The sequence below is a fragment of the Oreochromis niloticus genome, linkage group LG10, assembly GCF_001858045.2.
Source record: "Oreochromis niloticus isolate F11D_XX linkage group LG10, O_niloticus_UMD_NMBU, whole genome shotgun sequence".
Lineage (NCBI taxonomy): Eukaryota > Metazoa > Chordata > Actinopteri > Cichliformes > Cichlidae > Oreochromis > Oreochromis niloticus.
The window spans coordinates 16,425,192-16,452,546 of record NC_031975.2 but is presented as its reverse complement, the minus strand read 5'-3'; the positions used below and the strand labels follow the sequence as shown (position 1 = coordinate 16,452,546).

The following is a 27,355-nucleotide window of genomic DNA, read 5'->3' as shown; positions in this document are numbered from 1 at the left end:
ATCAGACATGGCAACAGGGAGGGAACATAGACGAGGGACCAGGGCGAAACAGAGACACAGAACAGAAGGCCCTCAGAACACAAAACAGAAAACAAACCCTAAGAACAAAAAAATCTTAAGAATTAATCTGAAACATAAAATAATAGTAATCAGAATAAAAATCACTGAGCCAACAGACTCGGGACCGTGACAAAAGTGGTCAGATATCCAGTCAGAATCATGCCAGAAACTACCAAAGTGTCTGGTTGTGTAAGAGGGGGCAAAAGGCCTGTAAAGGAACTGGACTCAAGTGCAGGATTGAAGTGCAGAAGCAGAACAATTTAACTAAAAAGAAGCTTTTATTTACAATGACACTGGATTGACAAGGCGAAACAAAACCTAGAACCTTGGCTTGATACACAATATGATACGAGGTAGGGAATTCTAGCGTGGTGGCTTGAGGTGTGTTACATAATGGTGTGGTGCTCAGGGGGTGCACTGAAGAGAAAGAGTTAGTGGGTGCACGGATTGGGTCGGAGGTACAGTGGATACTGAGATGGAGTGGCTTACTTTAGCAGGTGAAAGCTAAGCAGGTTAGTGTGGTTGGTGATTACTCCCTGGAGTGTGGCTGAAATACTGTGAGGGTTGTGATGAGAATCCAAGAGGTGAGTTTTAGTGGTGTTGTCGTGACATAGTGAGCTAATGGCGCAAAGGGGACAAGGTAAGCAAATAAGAACTTAGATCTCGAGCTAAGAGTGTGAGCCTGTTACCAACCTAGGTGGGTTGATGAACTGGCGGTGAGATGACGGTGAAACTGGCCATAAATACCCTCCGCTGATTGCCACAAATTAACTCCAGGTGAGCTGCCCAGGTGAGAGAATGGTAGGCTCGACCCGAGGTGAGTAGAGGAGGCAGGGATCCACACAGGACACACCCAGCTGCTCACACAGACCATGACAGGTCGATGCACAACTTGCTGAAGGACATCAAATATTAGTGAGGGTGCATGTATAATTTTGAGCCTGTATGTGTACTTTTAGGCCTGCTTAGATTAGCGGAAATCCAAAATCATTTTTAATCATTCCACCCTGGAAAAATAACTGTTCAAAGAAATAATAAAACACCAAAATTACCATGACATTCAGCTCCATGGTGAGTGGATGTAAACTTCTGACCACAATCATAACCATGACCCTTGGACAGCTGAGTTTCACCTAACCTAAGGTGATTTTTGATATTTACAGCTTGTATATTAGAATATTACAGGCTCTTTGCATTCATGTGTTTTATATTATTCATGAACTTTTAACTATAAAAGTCTTTTCCCCTCTGGGCAGAAAGACGATCTTTAGCGGCCACAGAAGTGCCATCTGTCATCGACTACTTTCCTTGTCTGCTTTACATTATTCTTCCAAATTTCTTCTTACCTGATAATAACCCTAAATATTGTATAGTCACCACCCTCTTTTCCAGTGTTTCCAGGAGATTCAGATAAAAGGATCAAGATTTGAGCTAAAAGGGCAACATAGACATGTTGCCCTTTTAGCTCAAATCTTGATAAAGCATTACCAGCCTTTTGCAATTACCAGGTCACACTTGCAAATGCTCTGTGTGCCCCATATTTCATTTAATGTGGCTAAGTGTTTGCAATGCAATTTAAAAGTCTAAATGGAAATATACATGGAAACAGACAAAATACAATAAAGGGCTATATAAAAAAAGTGCCTTATATAAGCTCCCTACCTATCTACTAATACTACTTGAATTCCAAAATATAGACCCATCTGCTTCCTATGTTTAAAATACACAAACCTAACATCAAAAACAACATTATTATTGATCGTTCACATCCACAAACTTCAAATTGAACAGTAATATGAAAAATACATGACATGAATGCTACTGTGGCGACCTCTTGTGAGGAAAGGGAGTAACTGAAAATAGCTTTCTCTTTATTGCATGAATTTTACCTTTGTTGTATGGAGGGCCTCGAGTGTCAAAATGAATAAATAAAAAAAATATATTTATTAATTAAATGTGACAATAATTAATGCATTAATTATATAAATAATGAATCAAATATGTCATTATTTCTCACAATTGTAAATAAATAAATAATATATGAAATGTTTTAAATGATTTGACATGTAATTAATTATTTATATATTTAATACACAAATTAATTCCCATTTTAATTAATTAATGACACATTTAATGAATTATTTAATTATGTATTTAATTAATTCATTCTGGCACTTGAGGCCCTCCACAGACAGTATAGATGCAGTTGTTGAGTTTTATTGTTAAACAACGTAAGGTGAGTGTATAAATATTAAACAAATGGTAAAGACTTTCAGCTATTTATGGAGAAGAGTGAGAAAAAAAGAATTTACCAAAGTGTACCATACAGCATGATCATCAGAGCTGATCTTAAAACTCATCCACACTCATGAAGTTGACACTCAAGAATAAGCTATTTGATATTTTATCCCTCATAGTGAGATAAGGCTATATTTAATAATTATATTGATATGATGGTAACAGAACCTATAGTTATATATTTAAACACACACACACACATAATAAATAAATACTCAAAGCTATCAGACGACATGTGCATTGTGGAACGATGAGCTGTCATAGAAGGATTCTGCCAGAAGATGGCATCATCCTCAATCTTTACTGCAAACAGAGAATTCAGCCACTGAGCAAAGCAACTCCTGCCTTACAACTCTAGAAGATCTTTTTCCATAATTATATTTTTCCCTAATAATCGATGTAAGCACAATAAAGGGATGCATGAGAGAAGCTTCATGAGAAGATATCACTGCGCCAGGGTTTTAACTCTGTTGTTGTGGTCAGTAAGCATCAGAGATATCTGTTTTACTAATGTTTACAGCCAAGCTCAACACTTAAATGTGCTTTTGTATAAATCACAGATATTTAGCTCATACTGCAAACTACAAGGAGTTCTTACGGAGACTCACATTTCCTTGGAAACACTGATTTGTATAAATACTGTTGGTGTATTGTTGGGAAGCAAAGCAGAAGTGATGCTGGCTGGGTTAATGCCTCACACACACCACACACACACACACACACACACACACACACACAGAGTGGTGCTTTTCACTACTGTAACCACAGCCCGCTCTGTCTGTACCCAGTCTCTTGGAGAAAGAATAGCTGTATTCATGTTAAATGTGGCCCGCGTTACTGTGACACAGCATGGCTGCAGGGAGGAGAGGAGGGACAAAAACTACACAGGACTCCACTGGTAACACAGAAACAGTCAGCATCTTCAGTTTGAATAGTTTCTTTATTCTTCTCTTACACTGCACTGCTTTACACCTAGTGATATTCTCGGACAGATATCTTTTATTTCTTTAACCACTGAGCAAACAACACCTTTAACATATTTTGTTTGCTCAGTGTGTCGTTAATAGACGAGTACATGAGGTTTAACACGTTTGCAAAACTCTCCCAGGACAGCAGGCTGGGTTGTTCTCTGTGCTGCTCCTCCTGCTGCACTTTGGTCTACTCGATGTTGAGCAAACTCGACAAGTGACTCAGTGCCATCACATGGTCTGGTTTGTTTTGTTTTTTTTTTTACAAATTATGCAATCAGAGTTATCGCTGTGTACGACTGTATCTGTAACTTTGAATGAGTCAACATTCTGACTTACTTGACGTGTTGAACACGAGAAACAACACAAGCATTAATCAGGGGACTTTATCCAGTGAGAAACTGTTGACTGTCACCTCACAGGAAGCATACTCCTGCACACAGACATGCTCAGGCACAGATGCTGCATCTGTAGTGTTTTTCTTTCAGTGTGCCCATACTCATTTTTGAAGCGTCATAAGATGTACTGCAATACTTAATAATACTTAATATTTTGTACACAAAAGACTGCAATACCCCTCACATTTTTAAGCACCTGAGATTTTTATACGCAGCAATAATTGCGCATCATTATTGCGTGCATCAACTATAAATATGTTATTATTCATATTTATAGTTGATACTTCATTTATATTTCACACCAGCATGTCATAATCCTAAAACTGTTTCATATTTTTCTTTACTAGTTTTAGTTACACACCGTAGGTCAGGAGGAAACGACATTTCAATCCTGTGTGTGTCCTGTACAAATTGCAGACTTGACAATAACGTTGAATTTGAAAACATTGCTTTATAGTCTATAGAGTGCATCAATAATTTCTGTAGCAATCTCACACATCAGTTGAAAAAGACTTGAAATAACAACTTTCAGTAAAACAAAAAAATTCTAGTGTCAGTGTCAATATGCACTGCTATTATATTATTAGACTTTTTGAATCATTTTGAATAATCAGCTTTGTTATTGAAAGAGTGTTTTTACAAATTTAAGTAAAATCTATTGAGTGTTTTTCTTATTTGTGTAGCACAGCCTTAAACACTTCAAACATCTCTACCACTGCTAAAATTGGTGGATTAACCTCCCACCTGATGTGTTTTTGTATATTTAATGAAGCCGTGCAAATTCTGTGCATCACAGCATACCGCAAGATGTTTCCCACATACTCACTTACTTTTTTTTTTTCAATGTGTACTGTGATAATGTTGCTTTCTTGTTACTTTGTACCGCCTGCCTGATTCCACCATCAGATTGTGATGATGTGTAATCTTGGTACACATTCATCTTTTCTACAGAGACAGGAAAATAAGGAGCTTTCAGCTTCAGGAGGTCTAGAGTGATATCTTGATATGACTCACAAAACAGATAAAATCATTCAGGCTACCGCTACTGGTTTCTACTATTCTACATCATACAGTCATGTGAAAAAGTTTTCATAGCGCTCTATAAAGTCATCTGAAGTACGCTCCTACTGCTTCCATAAGGATAAGTAGCAGCCAGCTGCTGCTAATTAAATGGACTTGTTTAATTGATCATCAGCAAGTGTGAGCACACCTATAAAAGCAGAGGTTTGGACAGCTTGCAGGTCTGGAGCATTCAGCTATGTCTAAAGGTTTCACTTACTCTAAATTTCATGGCAGTACAATTAGAAAAATGCTACGGGGCTTTTTTTTTTTTTTTTTTTTGCCAGTAAAAATGCTTTTCGCTCTAAAAGAAACAAAAAAAACAACAAAGCGAGATGGCTTAAGTTTGCAAAGCTGCATCTGGACAAACCACAAGACTTTCGGAGCAACGTTCTTGGATGAAAATCAAACAGCATATCAGCACAAACACCTCGTATCAACTTTCAGCATGGTGGTGGAGCAGTCGTGATTTGGGCTTATGTTTGTAGCTACAGTACCTGGATACTCTGCAGCTTCTCTGTTAACAGGACCATCATCCCAAATTTTACAGTTTTGTTAAATTATTGTGATATTGATGCTCAAAAGAAAAAAGAGACTAAATGTGTTTTACTTGTTCCAAGAAGTTGAAGAATCAAAATTCCACCCCACCTCTATTTACAACAATAACCTGAGTGATAGTTTCAAGGTGAAATTCAACATACCAGAGTCACTGTAACAAGAAAAACTCTTTTTAGAATAATTTGCTGAACTTGTTAAGATGAAGATTGGAGTCATTAAAAAAAGTACCCGGTCTCTTGTTCAGCCCTCTGGTTAAATTCCCACAGACTTCGAGCTGAGATGCTGTTAAAATGATTAGTCAGTGACGCTTAAAACATTACAGTTCACGTGCAATAAATCATGACAACGAGGTAGCGCACTTCAATAACTTTTATTTAGTTTACAGATGTATTCCATTTTGAAGTTTGCAGGAGGGGAGGGGAGAGCATTAGTGCTATTTACAATTGGTTTGAAAACGTTTATCTCTGTACAGATTTGAACCCTGATCAATATAAACAATATTTTTTTAAGACCTAGTGCTGTTACAAAGCGATTCTTTAAAGCAAAAACAAAAAAACCCCACAAAGAAACAGGATTATATTACTTTATAAACAAATGAAAAAGAAAAGCATAATAAAAGAGAAAGAACAGAAGAAAGAAAACAAAAATCCATCAGTCCATAAATGATTAGGGAGGATTTGCTGCTGTTAAGCACAAGACATTGTCAGAGAGTGACTGTGAACTGGCTAGAAGCTAACCGTATACACAATCATAGACTAAACACCAATATAATATATATCACCAAGATCTAAAGTCGTCATTTTCTATATAAGATTCATATTAAATATATTCTACACATGTTACCTTAGTTTGGAACATTACTTCCACTGGAAAAATATAAAATAAAACAAAGCTTTTTATACATTTGTTTTAGTAATCTAATGAAGGAGCACATGCTTTAGTTGTGCAAACTGGACTTATTAATGCAGATTTAAGAGGCAAATTAAGACAAATAAGGACCCTTTTCCTTCTGAGTTAATGTCCGTGCTTATAAAGCAACTGTCTGAGAGATCCTTCACAATACTGCTATAAAAATAAAGGGAGGGGGGGGCACAGTGAGACAGCGACGGCGTGTCACGGAAAGAAAATTGGCATGATGTTTCATTAATCACAACACTAGTCGGTCGATAATATGAGTGGACTGTCAAAACACAGTCACCAAAAAAAAAAAAAATCATGAACAAACAAATATCGAAAAACAAGACCGTAAAAAAATGGTTGTTTTCTATTTGTTTGCTTGTTAGGCTTCGTTTGGCTAAAACACAACGGACTCAAAGGAGTGGGACGTGTCGCTCTCGACATAAAAAAAAAAGGGAATCGTTTCTCTCTTGCGACCTTTAAGGGCACATGCAGAGGAGGGCAGTAAATAGGGCACACATGTGTGTGTTATTATGTGTGTGTGTGCGTGTAATGTTTTGAGTTCTCTGATCAGGCACGTCTGCGCTTTGTCTGCCGCACTAAGGGGTATCACGCAAGCACGCGCGGCTCGATGTGAGGACAGGAAGTCAGAGCGTGCGTGTTTGTTGGTATGCTGATGAGCTGTTAGTGGTTAAAATTCTCTGCGGTCTGTATGAGAAAACAAGGCCACACGCACAAATTTGGGCACTGCATTACAATGACAACCGGCCAGAGCAAAGAGCCAGTTAGAAAGGTGACTTGTAAGACCGCCTGCGGATGGCTCGACAAGGTGTGTGTGTGTTTACTGCAAATGTATGTGTGCATGCATGTGTATGGCAGAAGGCTTCAAAAGGATTGCATTAAGAAAGAAAGAAAAAAAAAACCATGCAAATCCAGTTCCTTCTAATTTTCAGTTATGACAGCAAATCAAGTACAACAAAGGAATCAACTCTATCTTTAATCAATTTACTGCTCTCCACGTCTGTCCTGGATCAGCCTGAGCCTGCTGTCCTTCTATGCATGTGTATGAGGGAGAAGAGGAAAAACAGAGAAAGTACGAGTTTGTTTGTTTCGTTAAATGTCTCTATGAGTATTCGCAGTGTAGACAGGCTCCAGGACAAGGTACAAGCTCATTAGGTCCAGGACATGGAGGGCGAGAACGGATGCGAAGGATGAAAGGGGGTGGCGGTGGAGGTGTGTATTTACAGAATGACACAGCAGTTACTCTCCCCGGTCTTCTCTCTGTTCCTCTGACCTGGACACACAGCACACAAACGTCATGATTAAACAAACACCCACACAGCACTGTCACAGAGTTACTCAGCTCAATAGTCAGACATCACCTCAAAAGGACAGTTTTAGAAACATACTGGTAGGCCAAGTTCAGATACTGCAACACTGCATGGAAATACTTTTGATATACTACAACCATATAACATATGTAGCTCATAAATGTTTTAAAGGGCTAACTCTCCATCTCATACAGCTGAGCAGCATTTTGGGATTTTATAAGACTGGATCTGTTCCTCAAACTCAGCATTTGAGTTTGTTACATTTGGTACCTGAAGCAACATAGCCCCATTTTTTTTAAATGCAGACTCTTGAAATCTACATTTACAGTGTTGTGTAAAAGTCTTAACCCATGTCTCACTTTACATTTTGTTAAAACAGAAAATAGGTGCCGCAATTTAACGAAATGTGGAAATACAGCATAAAAAGCTTGAGAGTCGAGATTTGGTATGAGCACAGGCTTAACTTCCTTAGGCAGGATGATCCAACATTGCTTCAATAAGGTTGGGGAGGCCAATCCATGACTGATAGTGTTCCTGACTGTGTGTTTTAATGCTTTGGCAGTGTGTTTGGGATCATTGCCATGCTGAAAATGTAGTAAACGTAGCAAGTCAGATGCTTTCCAGTTGGTACTTCATAGTGGATCAAAATCTGATGGCACTTTTCTGGGTTGAGAAGATCTCCAACACCACTGGCTGAAATATAGCCCCAAACCATGACACAGCCTCCACAGTCATCTAATTCCACAGATGCTTGGAGATACTCACTGTTGTACCTCTCTCCTGACCTCCAACATACATATTAATACCAATTTGAACTACAAAATGTCACATTTGTATTCATCACTCCACAAGACCCATTGCCACTGATTTTCAGTCCAGATCTTGTGCAGTTTGGCATATCTCAGCCTTTTCTCCCTGTTTCACTTCCTTAAAAACATCTGCATAACAGCTCTTTGGAAATCAACTTGTTGGTGCAAGCATGCTATTTTATGTCTGTCAGACTGTGTCGTCTTTGAGATTTTTCATAGATTCAACTAAAGAAACTGGGAATACGTAGCATGTTTGTGACAGGTTGCTAGAGACCAATAGAGACCAATAGATACCATGTAAAATTGGTTACATCTGTTATGTGTAGACACAACGCTGGCTCATTCCTTAAGTTAGATTCCTTTTTTATGCTTAAATGGTTCACAGGTCAGTGTTAGGTGGCTTGATAAACATAAAAAAACATTTCTCTGAAAATGGTCAGGTACAAGGACTGGACTGAAAAAGCAACAAAACTTTTAAAAGCCTGAAGAACTGCTGCTCAAGAGCACTATAAAAAAAAAAAACATACAAGATCAGAAATTAAAAAAGAGGGGCGACTCAGGACTTTTGTACAGTTCACATAAAGAGTACTTCAAATCTAACTTTGTAACTGTTTCTCCCCGTAACAAAAGTTCATTCAGATTCATTCTTCCTCACATGGGCTCACAGATACCCAGTATGAGAACTTGATGTCCATTTGAACTCTATTCACTTGTCATAGTCATAAAAAAACGAAGCGAATCTTCTGGCATGATTTATATTAGCTGTATATTCTACACAGTGTGTTGTATCTTGGGGATACACTTCAAGGAGCCAATTATTTGCACTAGTGGCTGCTCCTAAAACAGAAGCCATGTGCAGAAATAAATAATGGCTGGGAGCGGAACATTTAACGTTGTTCAGCATGTGAAAAGCCTCCTGAAAGGAAAAAGGGGAGACGGGGAGCTGGTTACCTTGGGAATTTGGCTCAGGCAAAGTCTCTCTGGCAACTAAATGCATCACTGTGGTCTTCCCCAAGGGCAGTTTGAGAGCTGAGAGAGGGAGAGAAGGAGGGAGAGGATGAAAAGGTTATTCAGTGAGCTACATTATATTTGTCTGCACAGTGTCACTCAGCAGAAGTATAACATGACTTTTTAACAGCTTTCTGAAACTGAGTGCAAATTATAGAGTGGATAATGCTGAGCTACACATAGAGAAAATTAAATTGTCAAATTATGCGATTAAAGTGGGGTTGCAGAATAATAATCACTTGAACATGAGGGAATTGCCAACAATCTGAATCCATATGTAACCAAATCATTTAAAACACTGGTCACACGCGGCTGAAGGATAGGCTAGTTTCTTGCTCTTGAATAAGACGACTTGGTTCCAAGTTTTATTGTTATTTGCAGATAATTTTGCAACATAATTACCAGTAATGAAAGTGCAAATTAAACGATACTTAACACTAAAAAGGATTAATTAAAAAAAAGAAATGCACAAAATATCTGACACACCTGGAGAGTGTAGTATGTCCATGCACATGTATACAATGGATTCAAGTTCAATGGGACTAGTTAGCAGACAAAAGTGAGAAAACACAAATGTGGAGGTTGCAAAGCACCCTCTGGTAGACATGTTATGTAACATGGTTGAAGGGTGTTTTTCCCATTTCTTCTTTAGTTTTTAAACTTTCATTTACCAATACTGATATATCAGCTACTATAAGCCAATATATCTGCCCTGGCGACATATCAGTTGAGCTTTATTGGTAGGCATTCATGTTAGAATGAAAAATAATGGAAAACAATGGCTAAGAGGAAGGCAGGTGAAATATCTATAAAAAACAACAACTTTGTAATACCAAATAGACCAAAACCAATACATGAGCTGCTGGATACCCCTTAAAGAGATAATATTTGTCTACTATTCCAACTTGGTGCCTGCAACCTGGGTCAAGAAACCAAAAGGAGCAAAATCAGAGGTCGATCAGCGCGCTTGAAAGTAAATCAGCAACATTAGCAAGGAAAAAGCAGCCAATCAGATTGTAAAATATTATTTTATTATTGTCTCAGTGCACTCTAACAAACCTAAAAAAGAAAAAAAAACAACCCACCCACACGCCTCGGAACAACCCTGCAGGAAGGTGAGGCACCACCGGATTTTGTATGAATGCAGCATAAATGCACGCTTCATCCTGTCCACTGACGCCACTTGGTCCTGCATGCGTGTGTGTGTGTGTGTGTGTGTAGCTCAGCCTCGCCCTTGGCCACACAAACACACAGACCTGCTGCTCTTTTTAAAATCCATGACACAGACACCAGAGGAGAGAGATGGAAAAGGAGTGCATTCAGTCTGAAATGGTGCCTCCAGGTTCATCTAAATGTTTCCATGAGACGCTGTGGTATGCCCTCGCCTTTGGTGGGTGTGTCAGAAGCGCTCGTCAGCAGTAAGAAGATGAAAAGGTAGCGCTCACAACAGATCAGCTGCCATAGGTGCACAACATAACAGGTTGTTCAGTGCAACCCTGCTTCTGTTTAAATAAGAGTTTTGCTACCTCGTTGTTGGAGCTGGGCACAGTCTATTTCAGTAGGTTTTTACAGAGTCCTCAGACTACACACACAGCTGTAATTGGCATGGGGTTAAACAACCACTGCCCAAAGGCTGGAGCCCAGAAATGTCGTGAATACACAAAATACGAAGGAAAATTTGCAGGATCTCTCACCGCTTCGCATAAGTTCATATATTGTTATAACTTTTAAAACTGCACACTGCTGTTAACATGTAATAGTTGGCAACCTGGTGTGTGCTTTAAAATGTGTGTGTCTGTACTCAACAAGGATTCTGTGTTAATGTGCAAACATGCTAAAAGATAAGGGAATTATCAGATAGATGGCAGATAGAAGACTGCAAAAGGGTTAGGGTGCGCTGTAACACCATTAACCACAAAGCACCAGTCAAATCTAAATTGGGTTAGGCAGATAAAAAAGCCTAAAAGCCAGAGAGAGTGAACTGGCCTTCCACAACAGAAGACGTCCTTTTCTCTCTTTCACTCTCGCTTCCTTTCTCTCTCTCCTTTGTACCACTTGAGGTCTCCTTTAAACGCCAGTCTTCCCTCTTTCCTGACCAGCCTCTTTTTCTCTATTTCCTCTCTCCTCCCTCTCTCCCTGTCAAAGCAAGCTTGTCCAGAGCACTGAGGTACCTCTGTTCTGTGACTCAGGAAAAGGATGAGAACAGCAAAGAACTTTCCAGCAGCGCACGACTGTGATTTTGTGTGCATTTCTATGAGCGAATGAGCCATTTTCTCTGGGTGGTGTAGCTTCAGTGTTTTCTCACCTCCTAGTGTTACGTTGCCGTGTAGAAAACGTCCCTGGTAGATGAGCCTCAGGATGTTAGGACTGCTGACCTGCTCTTCCTCCCAGTCTGTATGAAAGCAGAGAGAAATGAGGAGACAGTTAAAGAGAAAGGAGCCCTGCTGGTTCTTTCATTTTTACCTCTTATTTCACTCGTTTTCCATAAAGGATTAATCTTACATTTCATAAGTACAATTTAATGTACTTCAAATTCCAGAATATACAAGAAACCTAAAGCTGTGTATAAAAAGCTGTTGTGTCGGCGTGATGAAAATGCTGAATACAGTGTAGTGAAAAGAAATCAGTGGCTGCCTGGTAAAGGAAAAAAAGAAGAACCACAGACAACCACACTGAAGATATTTTAAGACATTTAGGGCTTTTATTTTAAATCCTTAAAGGCAGAATGTATAATATTTGGGCTTTGCGGGATGCCCTACAGAACGTGAGAAAGAGCCGAGGCAAAAGAAGAAGACGAGGTGTGGCTCGGGAAGAGCTAAGCACAAAAGTGAACGCATTAAATGAGAGAGAAACGAGAGTGTGGAGTTGCGCAGCAACAGAGTCTGGCCACCAGATGTTTGTCTCTAGCTAAGCGCAGGGTGTTGTTGCTGACTGAGAGCCTGCTCTGGGTCTCTCAGGGTTCAGATGGGTTGTCTGGGAGGAACACAGGGTGCTCCCAACACTGACGGGATTGAATGGAAAACTTCTGTTGTCGAGGAGAATTCGAGCCCAACTGTGTAATTTGTAGTTTTTCATGCATCGTGGAGTTCTCTTAAACTGGAGTACATTAGCGGCACCGTGGGAAAAAGCTAGTTTTGAAGGTGACGTAAGGTGGGCAGTATCAAATGAATTCTAACCCTGGTGCACAGCAGCAGCGAGTCAAGTGGGTGTATTACAGAAAGGAAGCGGCTGCACTGTGATCCCACATTCCTGTATGCAATGATAATCAGGCTGAAAGGAGTTCACTCTAATTACCCTACACCAAAGATATGCACATTCCCCACACTGCTATATAGACCTGCATGTAAGCAATTAGCAGTTAGTCTGACAGCAATAAGTCTGATCAAGTAGTTTCTAAGCAAATTAACAAATATTTGTTTACAGTTAAATTGTTTAATTAGAGCTTTTGCAGAGATTCGGTAGCTGTGCCTGCGTAATGATGATATTTATTAAATGCCACATATTAAATGCAAAAATGTTAAAGAATATAGAACTGTAAGTAAAACCAAAGCTGATGCTAAAATCTGACATGTGTAAAGCAGATGTGAAAACCCAGATCTTTCACATGTAAATCAAATAAATAACCATGTCTTCCAATACTGAAAAAAGTGAACTGAAAAAGTAAACAATGATATCTTTCTTTTGCTACAGATAACTATTATAAGAATATATATTTAACCTGCTTTTTCACTTTACAAAAAAAAAAAAAAATCAATCAACTTTGAAAATGTGGTTACTGTGAAAATAAATTTGTAGATATCTGTAAGAATTAATCAAATATATGAAAAGCTATATCTTAAGTGTGCCCTGACTGCTTCCAGGAGTACCCTTGTACTGCTGTACGGATCATGAGTGCATTGCCACGTCAATAAAAGCAAAAGTCTTGGCAGTTTGTTGTTGAGGTGTGTATTAACACAAAGCCACAATCTTCCCAGGAGTAGATGTCCCAGCAGGTTCACCTCAACGTCAGACCATCCAAAAAAAAACTGTACAGAACCCGAGAGCTAAATCTCAGACTCTACAGGCCTCAGATAGCATTTTAAATGTCAAAGTTCACAATAGTACAGTTTAAAAAGGTCGAACAAGTATGGTTTATTTGAAAGGGTAAACAGGAAGAAGCCTCTTCTCACTAAAAAGAACAGGGCAGCACAGACTAGCTTTGCAAAGCTGCCTCTAAATGAGTGGAGATGTTTGTCTACAATAGAAAACCAAAAACACTACACCAGCACAAATCTATCAAGCACAGTGGTGGAGGGCTTAAGAGGCAGGCTTATTCTGCAGCCACAGAACCCAGGTATCAGGTCATTGAGTCGTCATGCACTCGTCTCTATACCAAAGTATTCTAGAGTCAAATGTTAGGTCTGTCTGAAAGCTGCAGCTTAGCTGAAATTGGGTCATGCAACAGGACAATGATTCCAAGCACAGCAGCCAATCTGTAACAGAATGGCTGAAAAAGGAAATAATCAAGGTGCTGCAATGACCTAGTCAAAGTCTAGACCTCAAACTGATTAAAATGTTTACAACCTTAAAGAGAGATGTGCACGAATACCTTCAAAGCTCAACGTACTAAAGCAATCCTGTAAAGAAGAATAGGACTAAATTTCTCCACAACGCGAGAAATTTAGTCAAGCAGAAATACAAATACAGTCAAGAAGAAAAATAAATTGTGTTACTGCTGCTAAACGTGGTTCTACAAGCTACTGAATCTTGGGGTGTGCTTAGTACAGTGAAAACGTTTTCACCGTACTGTAAGCGACTGCCTTAGACCACAATGATTTTATTCATAACGTAGGAACTTGTTATTACGTTGCTTTCATATTTATATTACACATACATTTATAGCAGACTCATACCGATGCACATGTATCTGATGTGAATAGCAATACATAATTGAGCTACTCACCCATTGGCCAGTTGTCATAAACGTGTTTGGCGATATCTGCTGCAGAGTCGTTGGGAGAGAAGAGAAATTCTTTCGTCTTTCCACTGACCAAAATCAGCCGCAGGTTTATCTGCAACACAGGTAAAAGCAAAAAAACAGCATTAGTGAATGTGAGAAACAAAAAATGAAGACAGAGAAAAATGCAAATTCAAACGAACAGCTGTCCCATATGTCAGATTATAGAGCTGGGTCAGGAAGCACACGGTTTCAAGTTAGTAATTTAATAGGAAACAGAAGAAGGATATGAAGACCCTGAGGAACATCCTTCCGTTGGATGAACTCCCATCCGTCTCTCCAACTTCCTCTTCAGCTTTCTCAATTCCCTCAAACTGTATTTCTTTGTCTTTGGTTCCCAAGTCTGAAATTGAATGGAAGTTTTTCTCTCGCTTACCATTCTTCATTTTTTTGTCCCTGTAGGTGTTTGAGCGAGACATTTTTCAGGCAGCTAAAATTAAAGATTTTCTCAAACCTTTACCTGAAATTAGAAGCACTGTATCCATGTTTGTTTTGTACTGTAGTTTATGTAATACAGTAATTAGTCACCTGTGTTTTTTAATTACATTTCCACAGTCATGTCATGTATTGTATTTTTGAGGTTATTTTCCTGGATTTGTGTGTAGAATTTAACCCCTCCAATGTGCGATCACTGAGTAACTTTACATTGATACTATTTATGAATCAGACTGTGAAGCACCTTTGTAACTTAAACACTAGCACAGCACATGTTGACCTAAACATTTTGGTTTTAACAGTCTTAGTTATTGTTGTTGTTGTTTTAGTTGTTTTTATTGACTTATTTTATTTATTTATTTGTTTTTTCTCTATATTTTACTGCATCATTGCGGTGCATTTGATTTATTTTAGTGGCATTTTACATTGTTAAGCACTGCAAGCAACATGGACTGTTTAGAAATGTGCTATATAAATAAACTTGACCTTGACCTAGACTACCTAACTTCACTATTACTGAATACAAACTCTCATTATGCGTACTGGATGATTCAGCTGACACATTATAAAAATACATCCACTGAATTCTTCTGTACTGAAAAAAGTACATACTTGGAGTTTAACAGAGAGAAAAAAAACCCTCAGTGGTGATCTCTGCCCCGCGTAGAGACAAGGTCATTATTCACCAATGTGATTGTGCAACTAAAAATAACCACATAAATGAGAGGGACACACGTGTTTTGCTTCCAGCCACATGATTTTGTTTCTCTCACCTTAGATCACCAGCTCCCAGCGAGAAAATATACACAAGTGAACTGAACACATCGTGGGGGTGTACATTTAGAACCGTTAATTTGCAGAGCAATTAAACTGCCGAGCACTAGGATGCAGATGAGAGGCTCTCTCTCATCTGGCCTGATATGTGTTTAGCAGTGGTACAGTGTGCCTTTAAGAGCAGAACTCAGTGGTGTGTGCTTGCCTTTGCTTACTGTATTTGTGTGGCTGGCCCGCTGTGTGCGCATGGCACAAGCACGTGTGTCATTGTTGTCAGTGTGTTTCCATGTGCCAAGTATCTGTTAGCCTTCTACACCACACCCCGTGTCCTACCAAACCCACTCTGCTGAGGGCCACACACACACACACACACACACACACACACACACACACACACACACACACACACACACACACACACACACACACACACACACACACACACACACACACACACACACACGGAGCCGGGTGGAGTGATGTAACAGAGCTAACACCAAAGGATTGAAACTGAGATCTCTTTAAGTACGTAACCAAATCAGCTTATAGGTTTAAGCATGGACGAGCCATACAGAAGCATGTATATATATATATATATATATATATATGTGACATACACAAAACACCACGTACAATAAACATAATGAGCACAAACACTGGTAAATGTGCCTCTAAGAGATTAAATCAACTTAATAATAAGATAAGATAATTTCAAACTTTAGTTTTGTGTGTGGTTTTTTTCCATGTATTTGCAGGTGCACTGTGTACAAACACATGCATCCAGGCAAACAGATTCACACAAACACACCTTTAACGATTGGGAAACACTAGAAGCAATTCACTGCTGCTTCCGGCTGCGATTCACAAAATATACCTTTAACAACTTTGATGACACAGATCATAAAAGCATGAATTTGCATCAGGTTTTTGAGCGGATGCCTGAAGGTAAACATGGACACTGTTCCATCTGTTTGATTGTTATACACACAAACACCTGAACGTGAAATGCAGAAAAGAAGCAGAAATGAGCACAAAGTAAGATTCAAAGGAATCCCCTTTGCATACGAGAGGTTTTGCTCCTTCCTAGTAGAACACCTGGTAGTTACCATGGTGTCACCATGGCGACAGCCAGTGGTGAGCAGCTTAACCTGATAATACCTACAGGATAGCTTTGCTTCAACCTCCCACCCCCAACCCCTGCCCATTTTCCAAAGCTGTGTCACATCAAACCATCTTCCCCTGCTTGCAGCAGTCTCTGCATCCCCTCACTCACTCTGTCTCTTTCACTGACTCCATCAATCTCTGGCTCTGTACAGCGTACAGTGGAGAAATGTACAAGGCTGGAATAACAAGAAGAATTGAGCTAGGCTGGGTTAAACAAGGCAAACGAAGCCTTTCTTCTTATATATGTCAGCACAAGGGTGAATTTCTGCCTTTGCCTCTCTTCTCTGTCTCTCTTTCTTTGCTTTCTCTTTTCTTACAAGTCTCTTTCTCTCAGTGTACTTCCTGGAAAATGCAAATTATTAGAAAAAATAAATGCATGACAGATGCAGATGTTTCCACTCAAACTGAGAATGTTTGAAATGGTTTGCGTATCAAAATTATGCAAATCTCATACTATGGCCAGTGCAGCCGCCAGATTTCCACAGAACTGAAATTCCTGCAGGACTTGTGAACAATGTGCAAGCCACCTGGAACATCAGAGCATAAAATTAGAAGAAAAAATCTTTACAAAGACTCGTGTGCACTTCAGGGACATCAATGAAAAGTAACAGTCATTGTGTTCTGGTGGCTCATGGTGGTGTAAGACCTTACATTGAGCTATGCTGCTACAGATGAATTTCTCCCCTTTTCCCTCTCTGTTCTAATTCTGATTTCACCTGAGTCGAGATCTCAGCTCTCCCTTGCCATTTTTCCCTTCCCTGCCCCCTTTTCCCAGAGGCTCACTGCGCCTTTCTCTCTTCCGTAAAAGGGCAAGGTAATGAGGTTGCACAGCCAGCTCAGGGAAGTATATTCAATTACAGTCTATTCTCTCTAACAAATACAATTGCTCCAGGTAAGGGGAGGAAAACAATTCATGCGTGATCACAGTACAAACACATATCTCCAGGCAGACCGCTAGTTACTCATGCATACAAATACTACATCCTAACCCACTACCAGACGCACTCTGAAATGCCAGAAATTAGCACTGTGAACATTTCACTAGCTTGCAGAGCTTGTAGAGCTGCAAGAAGGAGAAGAAGAAGAAGAAGAAATCACTTAGCAAGTGTTTGCGGAGCTTGCAAACACTTTCACGTCCTCGCGTTGGAGACGCAAAAGTGTGCAAGCTCCGGTAACAGAATGCGGAAGCATCCTTGCTCCTATTCCTGGCTGATTCTGAAAATAACGCAATAAAGAAACAGGTTACTTATGTGGAAAATTGGTGACACAGCTTTTTGCCTGCCGAGCCTCTCTGCTCCACTGCAGACCAGACATTCACAAAGTCTAACACTAATGTGACCCGGCTGCCAACAAATGCCATGCCGTAAACATGTGAGCAAGCAAGCCCTCTTGGCTAAACACCGTTTGCACACGGAGGAGAGCAGGAAACTCAATGCCATCTATAATTATTCCTCCCTGAGCGCCGCTCTCAACTCTTTCTCAAGGCAGTGTTGTGTGTGCATATGCACACATGTGTATGTGTGTATGTTTACAAGTGCATTAAAGAGAATTGCTGCTCTTTAGACCCTGTGCAGCAGTCAACAAATTACAGAGTGGGAAGCCATCCTGTGGGAATATATTAGAGCAGCTTTATATGTAGTCTGCGCAATAAGGTTAGCTGCTGCTGTCAGAGCGGATTCATAACTGCATGAATGAATTTAAGAGAGGACGTGGGTGATTAACCCGGCTGTGGTCTGTTTAAAGCGAGGCAGCTGGATCCAGCAGCCAGCTCGCTTTGACTTGCCCGTTAAATCTGGAGAAAATTCGGCTGTAAACCTGAGAAATGTAGCTGCACAGCACTTTAAATACTAATGAATTCTACGTCAGTGATTTTACAGACAATTGCGGAGAGGTCGCTTTTCTTTCTGCCACTGCTCTCTGGCTGTAAATATTAAATGCTACAAAATAGGCCATGTTCTGGTAACCTGTAACACATTTGTTGCATTTTTTAAAATGACTTAAAGACGTGTGAAAACGAAACAGCTTTGCAAGCTCTCAGTAATTTTCCAAAGACACAAAGAGGAACCACAATGTTAGTCTCCATTAGTGTATAAATTATGCGCAGGAGCCTTTATTTTCTTTAATTAAAAACGCGCTGAAAAGGGATAGCGCTTTTAGAAAATCACTGTGCATATTGGAAGTGCTGGTTAAATGCGTGTATTAAAAGCCGCGAGCTTCATCTGCGCCCATGTGCAAACTGTAAGCGAGCGCATGGGAAAGCAAACTCTTTCGATTTGTCAGAGAGCCTCATTTTGAGTTTGACATAATTCAATATTCTACACAGAGGTATTTTATCGCTTGCACGAGTTCCCTCTCTTATGTTCGCACATACACACAAACGCGGTCGTTACGCAACAGTGGCTGACTGATAATGGTGTGATACAAAAAAACAAAGCCCAAGGCAAAGATTTGTAATCTTTGAGTCTCTGTGAGCATGTGTGTGTCTAGCAGCGTTCGTGGTGGGGGGGCAATGCTCTAATCACATTAAACGTTAGCTTTTTCAAGCTTATCTTTCTTTCCTCCCTAAAATGTGCTACCTCTAATCTTTGTTTTCAGACCTGAAACATTACAAACTGGAGTTTAGCAAAGGGAGAATTCCATTGTTGTGCTGCTCTGAAATTGTGCTGAAAGGGTATGCCAGGCAACAGATTGGTGAACCAGCTTGATAGGTCCAACAACAGCCAGGCCAACTTTACTTCTTCATCTTTTAATGGATGGGTGACACGCAATGACTTCTCCCCACTGAGGGAGGTGGACAAATTGCGATAAACAAATGTGGCTTTATTAAAAATAAAAACAATATGTAAAACAACAGGAGATGTGGGCGTCTTTTGTGTTTTGCATTAACCAGTGTCAATGAACTTCTTTGCCAGTGATGCGATAAAAACAATAAAAACTGTGGCGTAATCGTGACTGGATATTTAATTGACTAACTGACTGCTTTTCTTCTATTTTTCATATGCACGAGCGCGTGTCTGATCAGAGAATCAGCCTTGATGAAGCTCTGAGCTCTCCATTGTTGTTTAAATAAACTGCATTTTAACAAAATGTTTCCCTGGCAAAGCGATGATGATGTGTTTAAGTGAAAAAAGTGAAATAATTAAGCTTTTTTCCTTCTCTTGGACAGAGAAGACAAATGGATTAACATAATTTTTAAGAAACATTTTTAAGAAACAGTGCAACACTCATGCATATTCATACAGATATGACTGTGCAGATGAGAAATCTGGATATCAGCATGTTCACTGCAGGAAAAGATAGAGCAGAAGGACCTTGACCCAGTTGAAATGTTTATTATTAACTTTGCTATCTTTATAGACCACATATCTACAATTGCTGGTGTGTCATGCTTTGTTTTGACATGGCTTCCCAACAAACACTAGATAGGTATTGTTTCCATGAAACAGAGAGAGGCCAGACGAAAGACAGTGATGCTAAGACTAAAGAAAGATAATTTGACAAATATATAAACTTTGAAAATAAATTAAGCCAAGAAGAAGTCATTATTGTTACATGTTTACATCACACAGGCCGCATGCCAACAAGATGCAAACAAACTGGCAGAAAGGGGCCGAGTGAGAATCTTTCAAGCAGTTGCCAGACTGAGAGAAAACCTAATCTTCCTCCAAACTTTTAATGTTAAGAGAAATTGTCGTCTTTGCTCTTGCAACAAGAAAGCTCCAGCAAAGCAGTCTGGCTGGTCAAAATTTATTCCAACACTGCTGATTGTGCCTACAGCCATGCTATGATGGCTGCTATGTCAACACTTGTGGTAAACAGGGGCCTAGTTAGTCATCTGTGCTATTTTGTTCTGTTTTTCTGGATATATGTGAGCTCCTCTCTGTGATCATGTAATCAGTGTGCAAAAGAATAAAAACATGATCTGACTGAAGTCCTTGCAGACTCGAAGCTGGAAGTTAAATGTGGCACATGCACTTAGTTTTGAGGTGCTCGTCTTCTGTGTCCGAACGACAAAAGTACTGACCAGGATGCACGCGAGCTACAAAACGCAGTCAAGTTTGCACCTATTTAATACATTGTATTGACAAAAGTATATGGACATAACACCGACAGGAGCTGCTCGGCCCATGCCCATACCAATAGACGCTCCTGGTGCACAATTTCTGTCCTGATGTTAATGCCAGAGGAGGTTTGGGGCTCTGCAGTTAGTCAGGAGCGCATCAGTGACTTTTACAGATGCTCAGCGACCTTGTAACTTTATGTGGTCTGCCACTTTGAAGCTGAGTTGTTGTGGCTTCCTCTTTGCAATAACACCACTTACAGCTGATCGAATATCTGAATATCTAGGACAGAAGAAATTTCACAAACCGACATGCTGCACCAGCTGCATCCTGTTACAGTATCACAGTACCAGGGAGCACCTTAGAACGACCCATTCTTTCACAAATGTTTGCAAAGGCATGCTGCACGGACAGGTGCAACCTACCTGAATTCACAGTTTAAGAGTAGTGTCCTAAACCTTTTGCCCTTTTAGTGTACTCAAAGCTCCTCCTTTATGGTTCTTGAAGCTTGCTCTGTTTCTTTCCTCACATTTGTTTAGGTGATTTGCATATTTGTGGTCTTGAATACTGAATGCAGCAAGAACAGAGAAAGAAACCTTGACAGTGTTCAGCCTTGCTTGCATTTCCTGTTTTAAATGGAATTTTCAGACCTCACGTTATTTTTATTTTTTTCCACTGTAGCACAACCACAGGAAGGAAACAACAGGGCAACGGGTGTTTATTTTTACATAATGACCCTGACGGTGCTGGCTTTTATTTTGCTGTTAATAGTTGTCCTCCTTCACTGGTGAGAATAATTTTGGTTATTTTTCCTCTTGTGCCCTGATTGCTCCTTTAGCTACATTTTGCAAGAACACATGTTTAGCACTGCTCCTGTGAAATAAATTCATCTTTTGATGAACAGGGGACTTGTGACTAGTTGTTATTTATCCTTTCAGAGACTATTATCCTCACAGGCTTATGCACTGTTTTTCAAACAGCAACTAGCATTTCCCCTCCACTGTTATATGCCTCCACAGGCCAGTCAAGATGCAGTTTACCTCTGTGTTAGATCTGACAGTTTAATTGAGCTGTTCCTCATCTCACTAGAGGGACTATGGGTGGTAGACTTTGTTAGCTGTGCAGCTGTGCTGTAAAGTTCCCTCAGGCACACTTCTGATTTCTGCTATAGATGCAAAATATTTTGCTTTGTGTCTTCGATGTTTTTGAACAAATTCAATGTGGGAAAATAAAAAAGAATGGTTCCACAACAGCCCCGGTTTCTCATGTGACCCCCAATCCTGATCTGTACTTTCACCATAATTTCACCAGGTGTTCACCAAAGACTATTGTTAACCAATCAGTATCCAACCTTGCTTGTTTCAAAAATAAACTCAGTTTCCGAGTTTATTTATTCAGAGGAGGTGTTTCCACTGAAAATGATGGTGTCTTGGGTATGAAAAGGGGGCTATCTTGTCATAATCCCACCCATTTTGTTTTCCTCAAGACGATGTGGGAAGGGCTGGAGTCTAACCCAGTGACAAGACACCAGCTTATCACAGGACTAGCAGAGGGAGACAGACAACCATTCATACTCACTCGCTTCACTTATGGACAATTTAAAATTACCAGGTAACTTAACCCTGTGCATGTTTTGGACTGTGGGAGTATGCCGACACAGACACCTGGAGAACATGGAAACTCCCCACAGAAAAACCCCATTTGACTGGATTCAAACCCGGGACCTTCCAGTGCTGCCCCCATCTTTCCATAATTAGCATATAAAATCCAAACATATGGACAAGAAATTTTATCATCCAATTTTATCAAGAAATTTTTACCATCCAGGTCATCATTCACCTCTGAACAACACAATTGAATCTCTTCATCCTTGACTCAAACTGTGTGCCAGATGCATAGAAATACCCTTCAGGTATTTTTGATACATTGTGTTAAAAAGAATGAGATTGAAGTGAGGTCTCACAGAGACCTTGACCTTTAACAGTCAAAGTCTGAAGAGTTACTTTATGAATCTAAATACATACATGTACTAAATGTGAAGAATTCCCTTAAGGAAAGCATTTAGGACATTCGGAGCCATGAACAGCTATGTCATTTTTAAAAAAAGCATCATATATGTTCTCAAATGTTAACATAAATGAACATGATAACGAGCTGATAATTAAGTGTTTAGATAATCATATATCTCCCTGCCTCAATATAGGCAGCAGCTTGTTCAGTGACCATAAAACACCGCCCTATATCCTGTTGGACTCTATTAGGGGACATTAATCATTAAATAGAGTATCTACTGTAAGAGCGATTTTAAAAGCACCACAGACCTTTATCAGATGCCCTTTCATAGGCTGCTTCCTAACTTCCTGTAGTATAGGCAGCTAATGGCTGCATTACAGTACTAAGAGCATTGTAATAGTGTGCTTTCTTTCCTTTGCAGCATCCTCAAACTTTCTACAGCAGTTTGATTGGGCAAAGTAAAGACACGCTCCGCTTAGAGATCATCTGCAAAGGCTAAAAATTCATAAAGGTTATTCTATGATCATTGTGTAACACTGAAGGCCTTTCTTCCCTGACTTTAGCGCTGACCTTGTGGTTTGGATTTGCATCTATGGAGCTTCACTACACCTCCAGGTTTTGAATCCAAGGGTAATCCGATCCAAGAGAGACGAAAACTCGCTTTTTCGGCAGCTCCCACTACTACCAGTTACATGTCTGATTATACAGTTGCCCCATCATGCCTCGCATCTCTCTCCAAGCCCTTGTCCCTTTGTAGTGTCATTCAAAAAGACCCATCCTTTGATATGACGACATCCTCATCACAGCCAGAATCTGCTCTGCTCCTCTTTCTTTTTTTTCCCTCTCTCCCTCTCCTTCCTGTCACAAGCAAGATCAGCCGTTTCCTGTGCTGTACCTGACAGCTCTCTGCTGTCTGTCCTCTCTCTTCATCCTTCCCCTCTACATACAGATAAACCTTTAATCCATCAGCTGCTTCTCTTCTCTCCAGAAACAGGCAGGGCCTTCTTTTCATGCTGTCATCATACTCCTCCCAGCCTTCTTCTCTGAAAACCTGCTTTGCTCGACACACACACACACACACACACACACACACACACAGAGACACACACACAGAGACACACACACACACACACACACACACACACACACACACACACACACACACACACACACAAGGCTACATTCCTCTCTCTCTTATAGGCACCAGGTAGGTGTCTTTGTTCAGACATTCCTTCTATGCTTTCTCTATGTGTTTGGAGCTGTCACACAAAGTTTTACTTCTTGTGGCTTTCTCCTGCGTCTCTCATGACAGTTAAGGACTTCACACTTTAAAAATGGCTGTTCAACACATCAGGAACAAATGAATTAGCATGAAGGCAGTGAGTTACCTGCAGATAGCCCACACTCTGACAGCATACTGTATGCTGAATGTGAAGCAGAGACATCAAAGAGATCTTTATCCAACAATGATATACGAGTCAGAAAATGTTATGATGATGGTGTAAGAGCTGACAGACAGGACCATGCACCCGATTTATCAGCCAGGGTTCAAAATTTCCCTGTTTATAGTTTACTTTTGGTAAAAAAAATAAAAGAAAACTGTAAGCTTCATAACCAGCTGTATCAACTGATTATAAAGACAACATGGTTTCTACTGTAGAGAGGCTGAGGGTACAGGACGGCTGCTATATGCAGGTCAAAGGTCACTTCATGCTCTTTCCACAATGAAATACACCATGTGAATTTTTTTTACGTATTTTATTAACAGAAGAACTGAGGAGACTGTGAAGGGCGGTACGCAGAAAGATTAATAAGAGAAAAACTATGACTGTTTCACAGAAATATCCGAACAGTATTTTCAGTGACACTTCCCAGTGTCTGTGAGCATCTGTAACAGTTTAGGGCTCTGTAACAGCTCTATCCTCATCCTTCATCCAGGGGAGGCTCCACTGTCATCATCTCAACAGGGAAAACAAAGCTCCACTAAATACTTTCAGAAAGAAATGTAGGAAAAAAAAGACAAAAAAAAAACACAAACAAGTTGTCAACTGGAAGAAATTTTAAAGCTACAAGAGAGAAAAAGAGGTTTGCAGAGTCCTGTATCCCACAACAATACCAATATGCAGGTCCTATGCGGTGATGACAATGACAAGTCTGAAGCCACAGCATACATAGGAACCCCCGACACTTATAGTACTGAGGAAATGAGACAGTGTCACAGCAAAGACAGAGAGGCCCAAAGCAGGATCAACAAAGCTCAAATAGAGGCAGTAAGAAGAGGAAGCATGATGGTGAACAATGAGATAAAAGGACTTTCATGTATCCACCATATACACAAGCATATGCACACGCATCAACATACAAATATTTGTGTGCACATTCAAAATGACTGCTGTGGGAGCTGGCGACGCTCCGGTTTTAAAAATGTGGGCCAAGATGTCTAATTGCTCTTGTACGCTTCAATCGATTCTTCTGATCCGCCTGTGAACCTCTCCACTATTCGTTTCTCACTTTGCGGGTAAATTCGAGGCAAAGTGTGACAGAAAAAAAAGAGAGATTACAAGGTGCTAACGTTTGATAAAGTGATAAAAAAAAATATATCACTGGCTGCTCAAAGCTGTGATGAAATTATGCTTTGCATGGTTGAGAAAGAAGTTGAAGATGATGCGTCCTGATAAAGAGTTCACCAAGACGTTTGTTTGCCCACATGTACGACTCGCTGTTGGGTTAATCCACATCACCTGTTTCTGAAGTGCTTCTGCATGAAAGCAAAAAGAAACTGAGAGCTATTTATAACTTTCCTCCGGAAAAAGGCTATACGGTAGGTGCGACGCATGCTTCATCACAAAACCTCAGAAACCTCTCTTCATAAATCTTGCTCTTTTGGGGGGTTTTTAAACTGCTGTTTCTGTCACTCTCCTTGTATAAAAGATTGCATTTCTAGGAAACCTATATCTATAAAAACATGCATCTTTTTTCTCCCGTACATGAACTGCATTCAATTTGCACAACTGATTTCTTTCTTGAAATGCGGGCTTTTGGAACAACTAAACACCTCTAACTTCAGTCTTATCTTACCACGACCTTAACCCTCTTAACAGGTATACGCACAGTTTCCTATCCTCTGAATGTCAAGTGTATTCCTCTAAAAGTACCGGCAGTTGCAGTGTACTGCCTTATTGTCTTTTTCTTGGAAACCTTTGCTGAAAGGCTCAAAAAAAAAAACCAAACTATCAACCTGTTCACCAAATAATGCTGACAGAAAAAAAAAATTCAAGGTCAGTGTTTGTAATAAACACCATGAACAGCAGTATAAAGATTTTAAGGTACAGAATTACAAAAAACAAAACAACAGTAATAATAATAATATAATAAATGGCTTAGTGAGCAAGAAACTAACTTATCTAGCCTCTATTAACTATAAATTTTACTGGAAACTGAGATTTGTCTTTTTTATTCCACAGCAGGTCACAGTGTTATAGTATCACACTCAGTTCACATTGAAATGCACAGAATTCAAGACGAGCAACACATTGCTGCAGAAGTGATGATGCAATATCACAACTACACAGTCACATTCAACTACAGCGCAGCCCACCCAGACCCTTGTTTGTTTGTTTGTTAGTGCAGCTATGTCACGCCGTAACTGACGGTAACTGACAGTAACTGACAACTAAGCTAACGACTCTTATTTTTTGACTGCGATGTAAACAAAAGGTTGAAGCTATGTTTTAAGTGTAGTGTTAAAGTGAATTAAAAACTGAAAACTTTAAGAGCGGTCTCAGATATGAGCTGTGTGTGGGTTACTATTTGCCTTCTGTGCTCTACTGCAACCTAAACTGGTGCAGGTAATGAGTAAATGGTCACGATGCAAGTACATTTGGAAACACTGACACCATAGCACGAAAAACAGCACAGAAAACACTGTTTTGGCTCCCATTAAGGTTTTTCAGGGTTTTGTTATCAGCCAACAACTCTCAAGGTGTGCTTAAAGAACAAAACCAACATTTGTGTGTGCGTATGTGCTTTTCCTTTTTTTGCATTCAGTGTAACTGAAAGCTACAGGTGCTGAAACTGCCTGGAACAACAGACTCTAGGGACATGTATGACTTACATTATCTTTTACATGTATACTATAATGTGTGTGTATACGTGGGTGTCTTGTTTTGAATGAGCACGGGATTCTGTTTGGATTTTTCTTTCTTTCACTCTAATTTTCTATATTTTGTCTGCTTAGGCAGCCATCATCAGACACAAAGCCAAAAGGTCAGCATGCCACATGCAGGCGTGTTGCTGGTAAAGTGACCAGACACACACAAACGCACAGACTTGATGATTGCTGGTGATGACACTAAAGTAGGGACATCATGTCCTTTACCTCATTCGTCCTACCATTTGCTCAGCCTGCTCACGCCTCCTCCTCTCTTTGTCCTTTGCTTCCATCACACAGTGTCTCACCAATGTGACTTCCTCCCGTGTGCTTTCCCCTGCCTATTGCTATGTAAAAAACCCTAGAGACATGTAAA

At 39.9% G+C, this 27,355-nt stretch overlaps 1 protein-coding gene across 1 annotated transcript in view; it reads right to left on the bottom strand.

Annotated features, from left to right (window-relative positions):
* Positions 1 to 5,692: 5,692 nt before the first annotated feature.
* ubl3a (ubiquitin-like 3a) overlaps positions 5,693 to 27,355 on the bottom strand; it is a 35,676-nt gene continuing 14,013 nt past the window's right edge. The window contains exons 2-5 of the mRNA XM_005463259.3: positions 14,329 to 14,437; positions 11,692 to 11,778; positions 9,330 to 9,407; positions 5,693 to 7,532 (exon numbers count right to left, since the gene is read on the bottom strand). Coding sequence (XP_005463316.1) covers positions 7,480 to 7,532; positions 9,330 to 9,407; positions 11,692 to 11,778; positions 14,329 to 14,437 — 327 coding nt within the window. The 3' untranslated portion in view covers positions 5,693 to 7,479. The remainder of the gene's footprint in view (positions 7,533 to 9,329; positions 9,408 to 11,691; positions 11,779 to 14,328; positions 14,438 to 27,355) is intronic.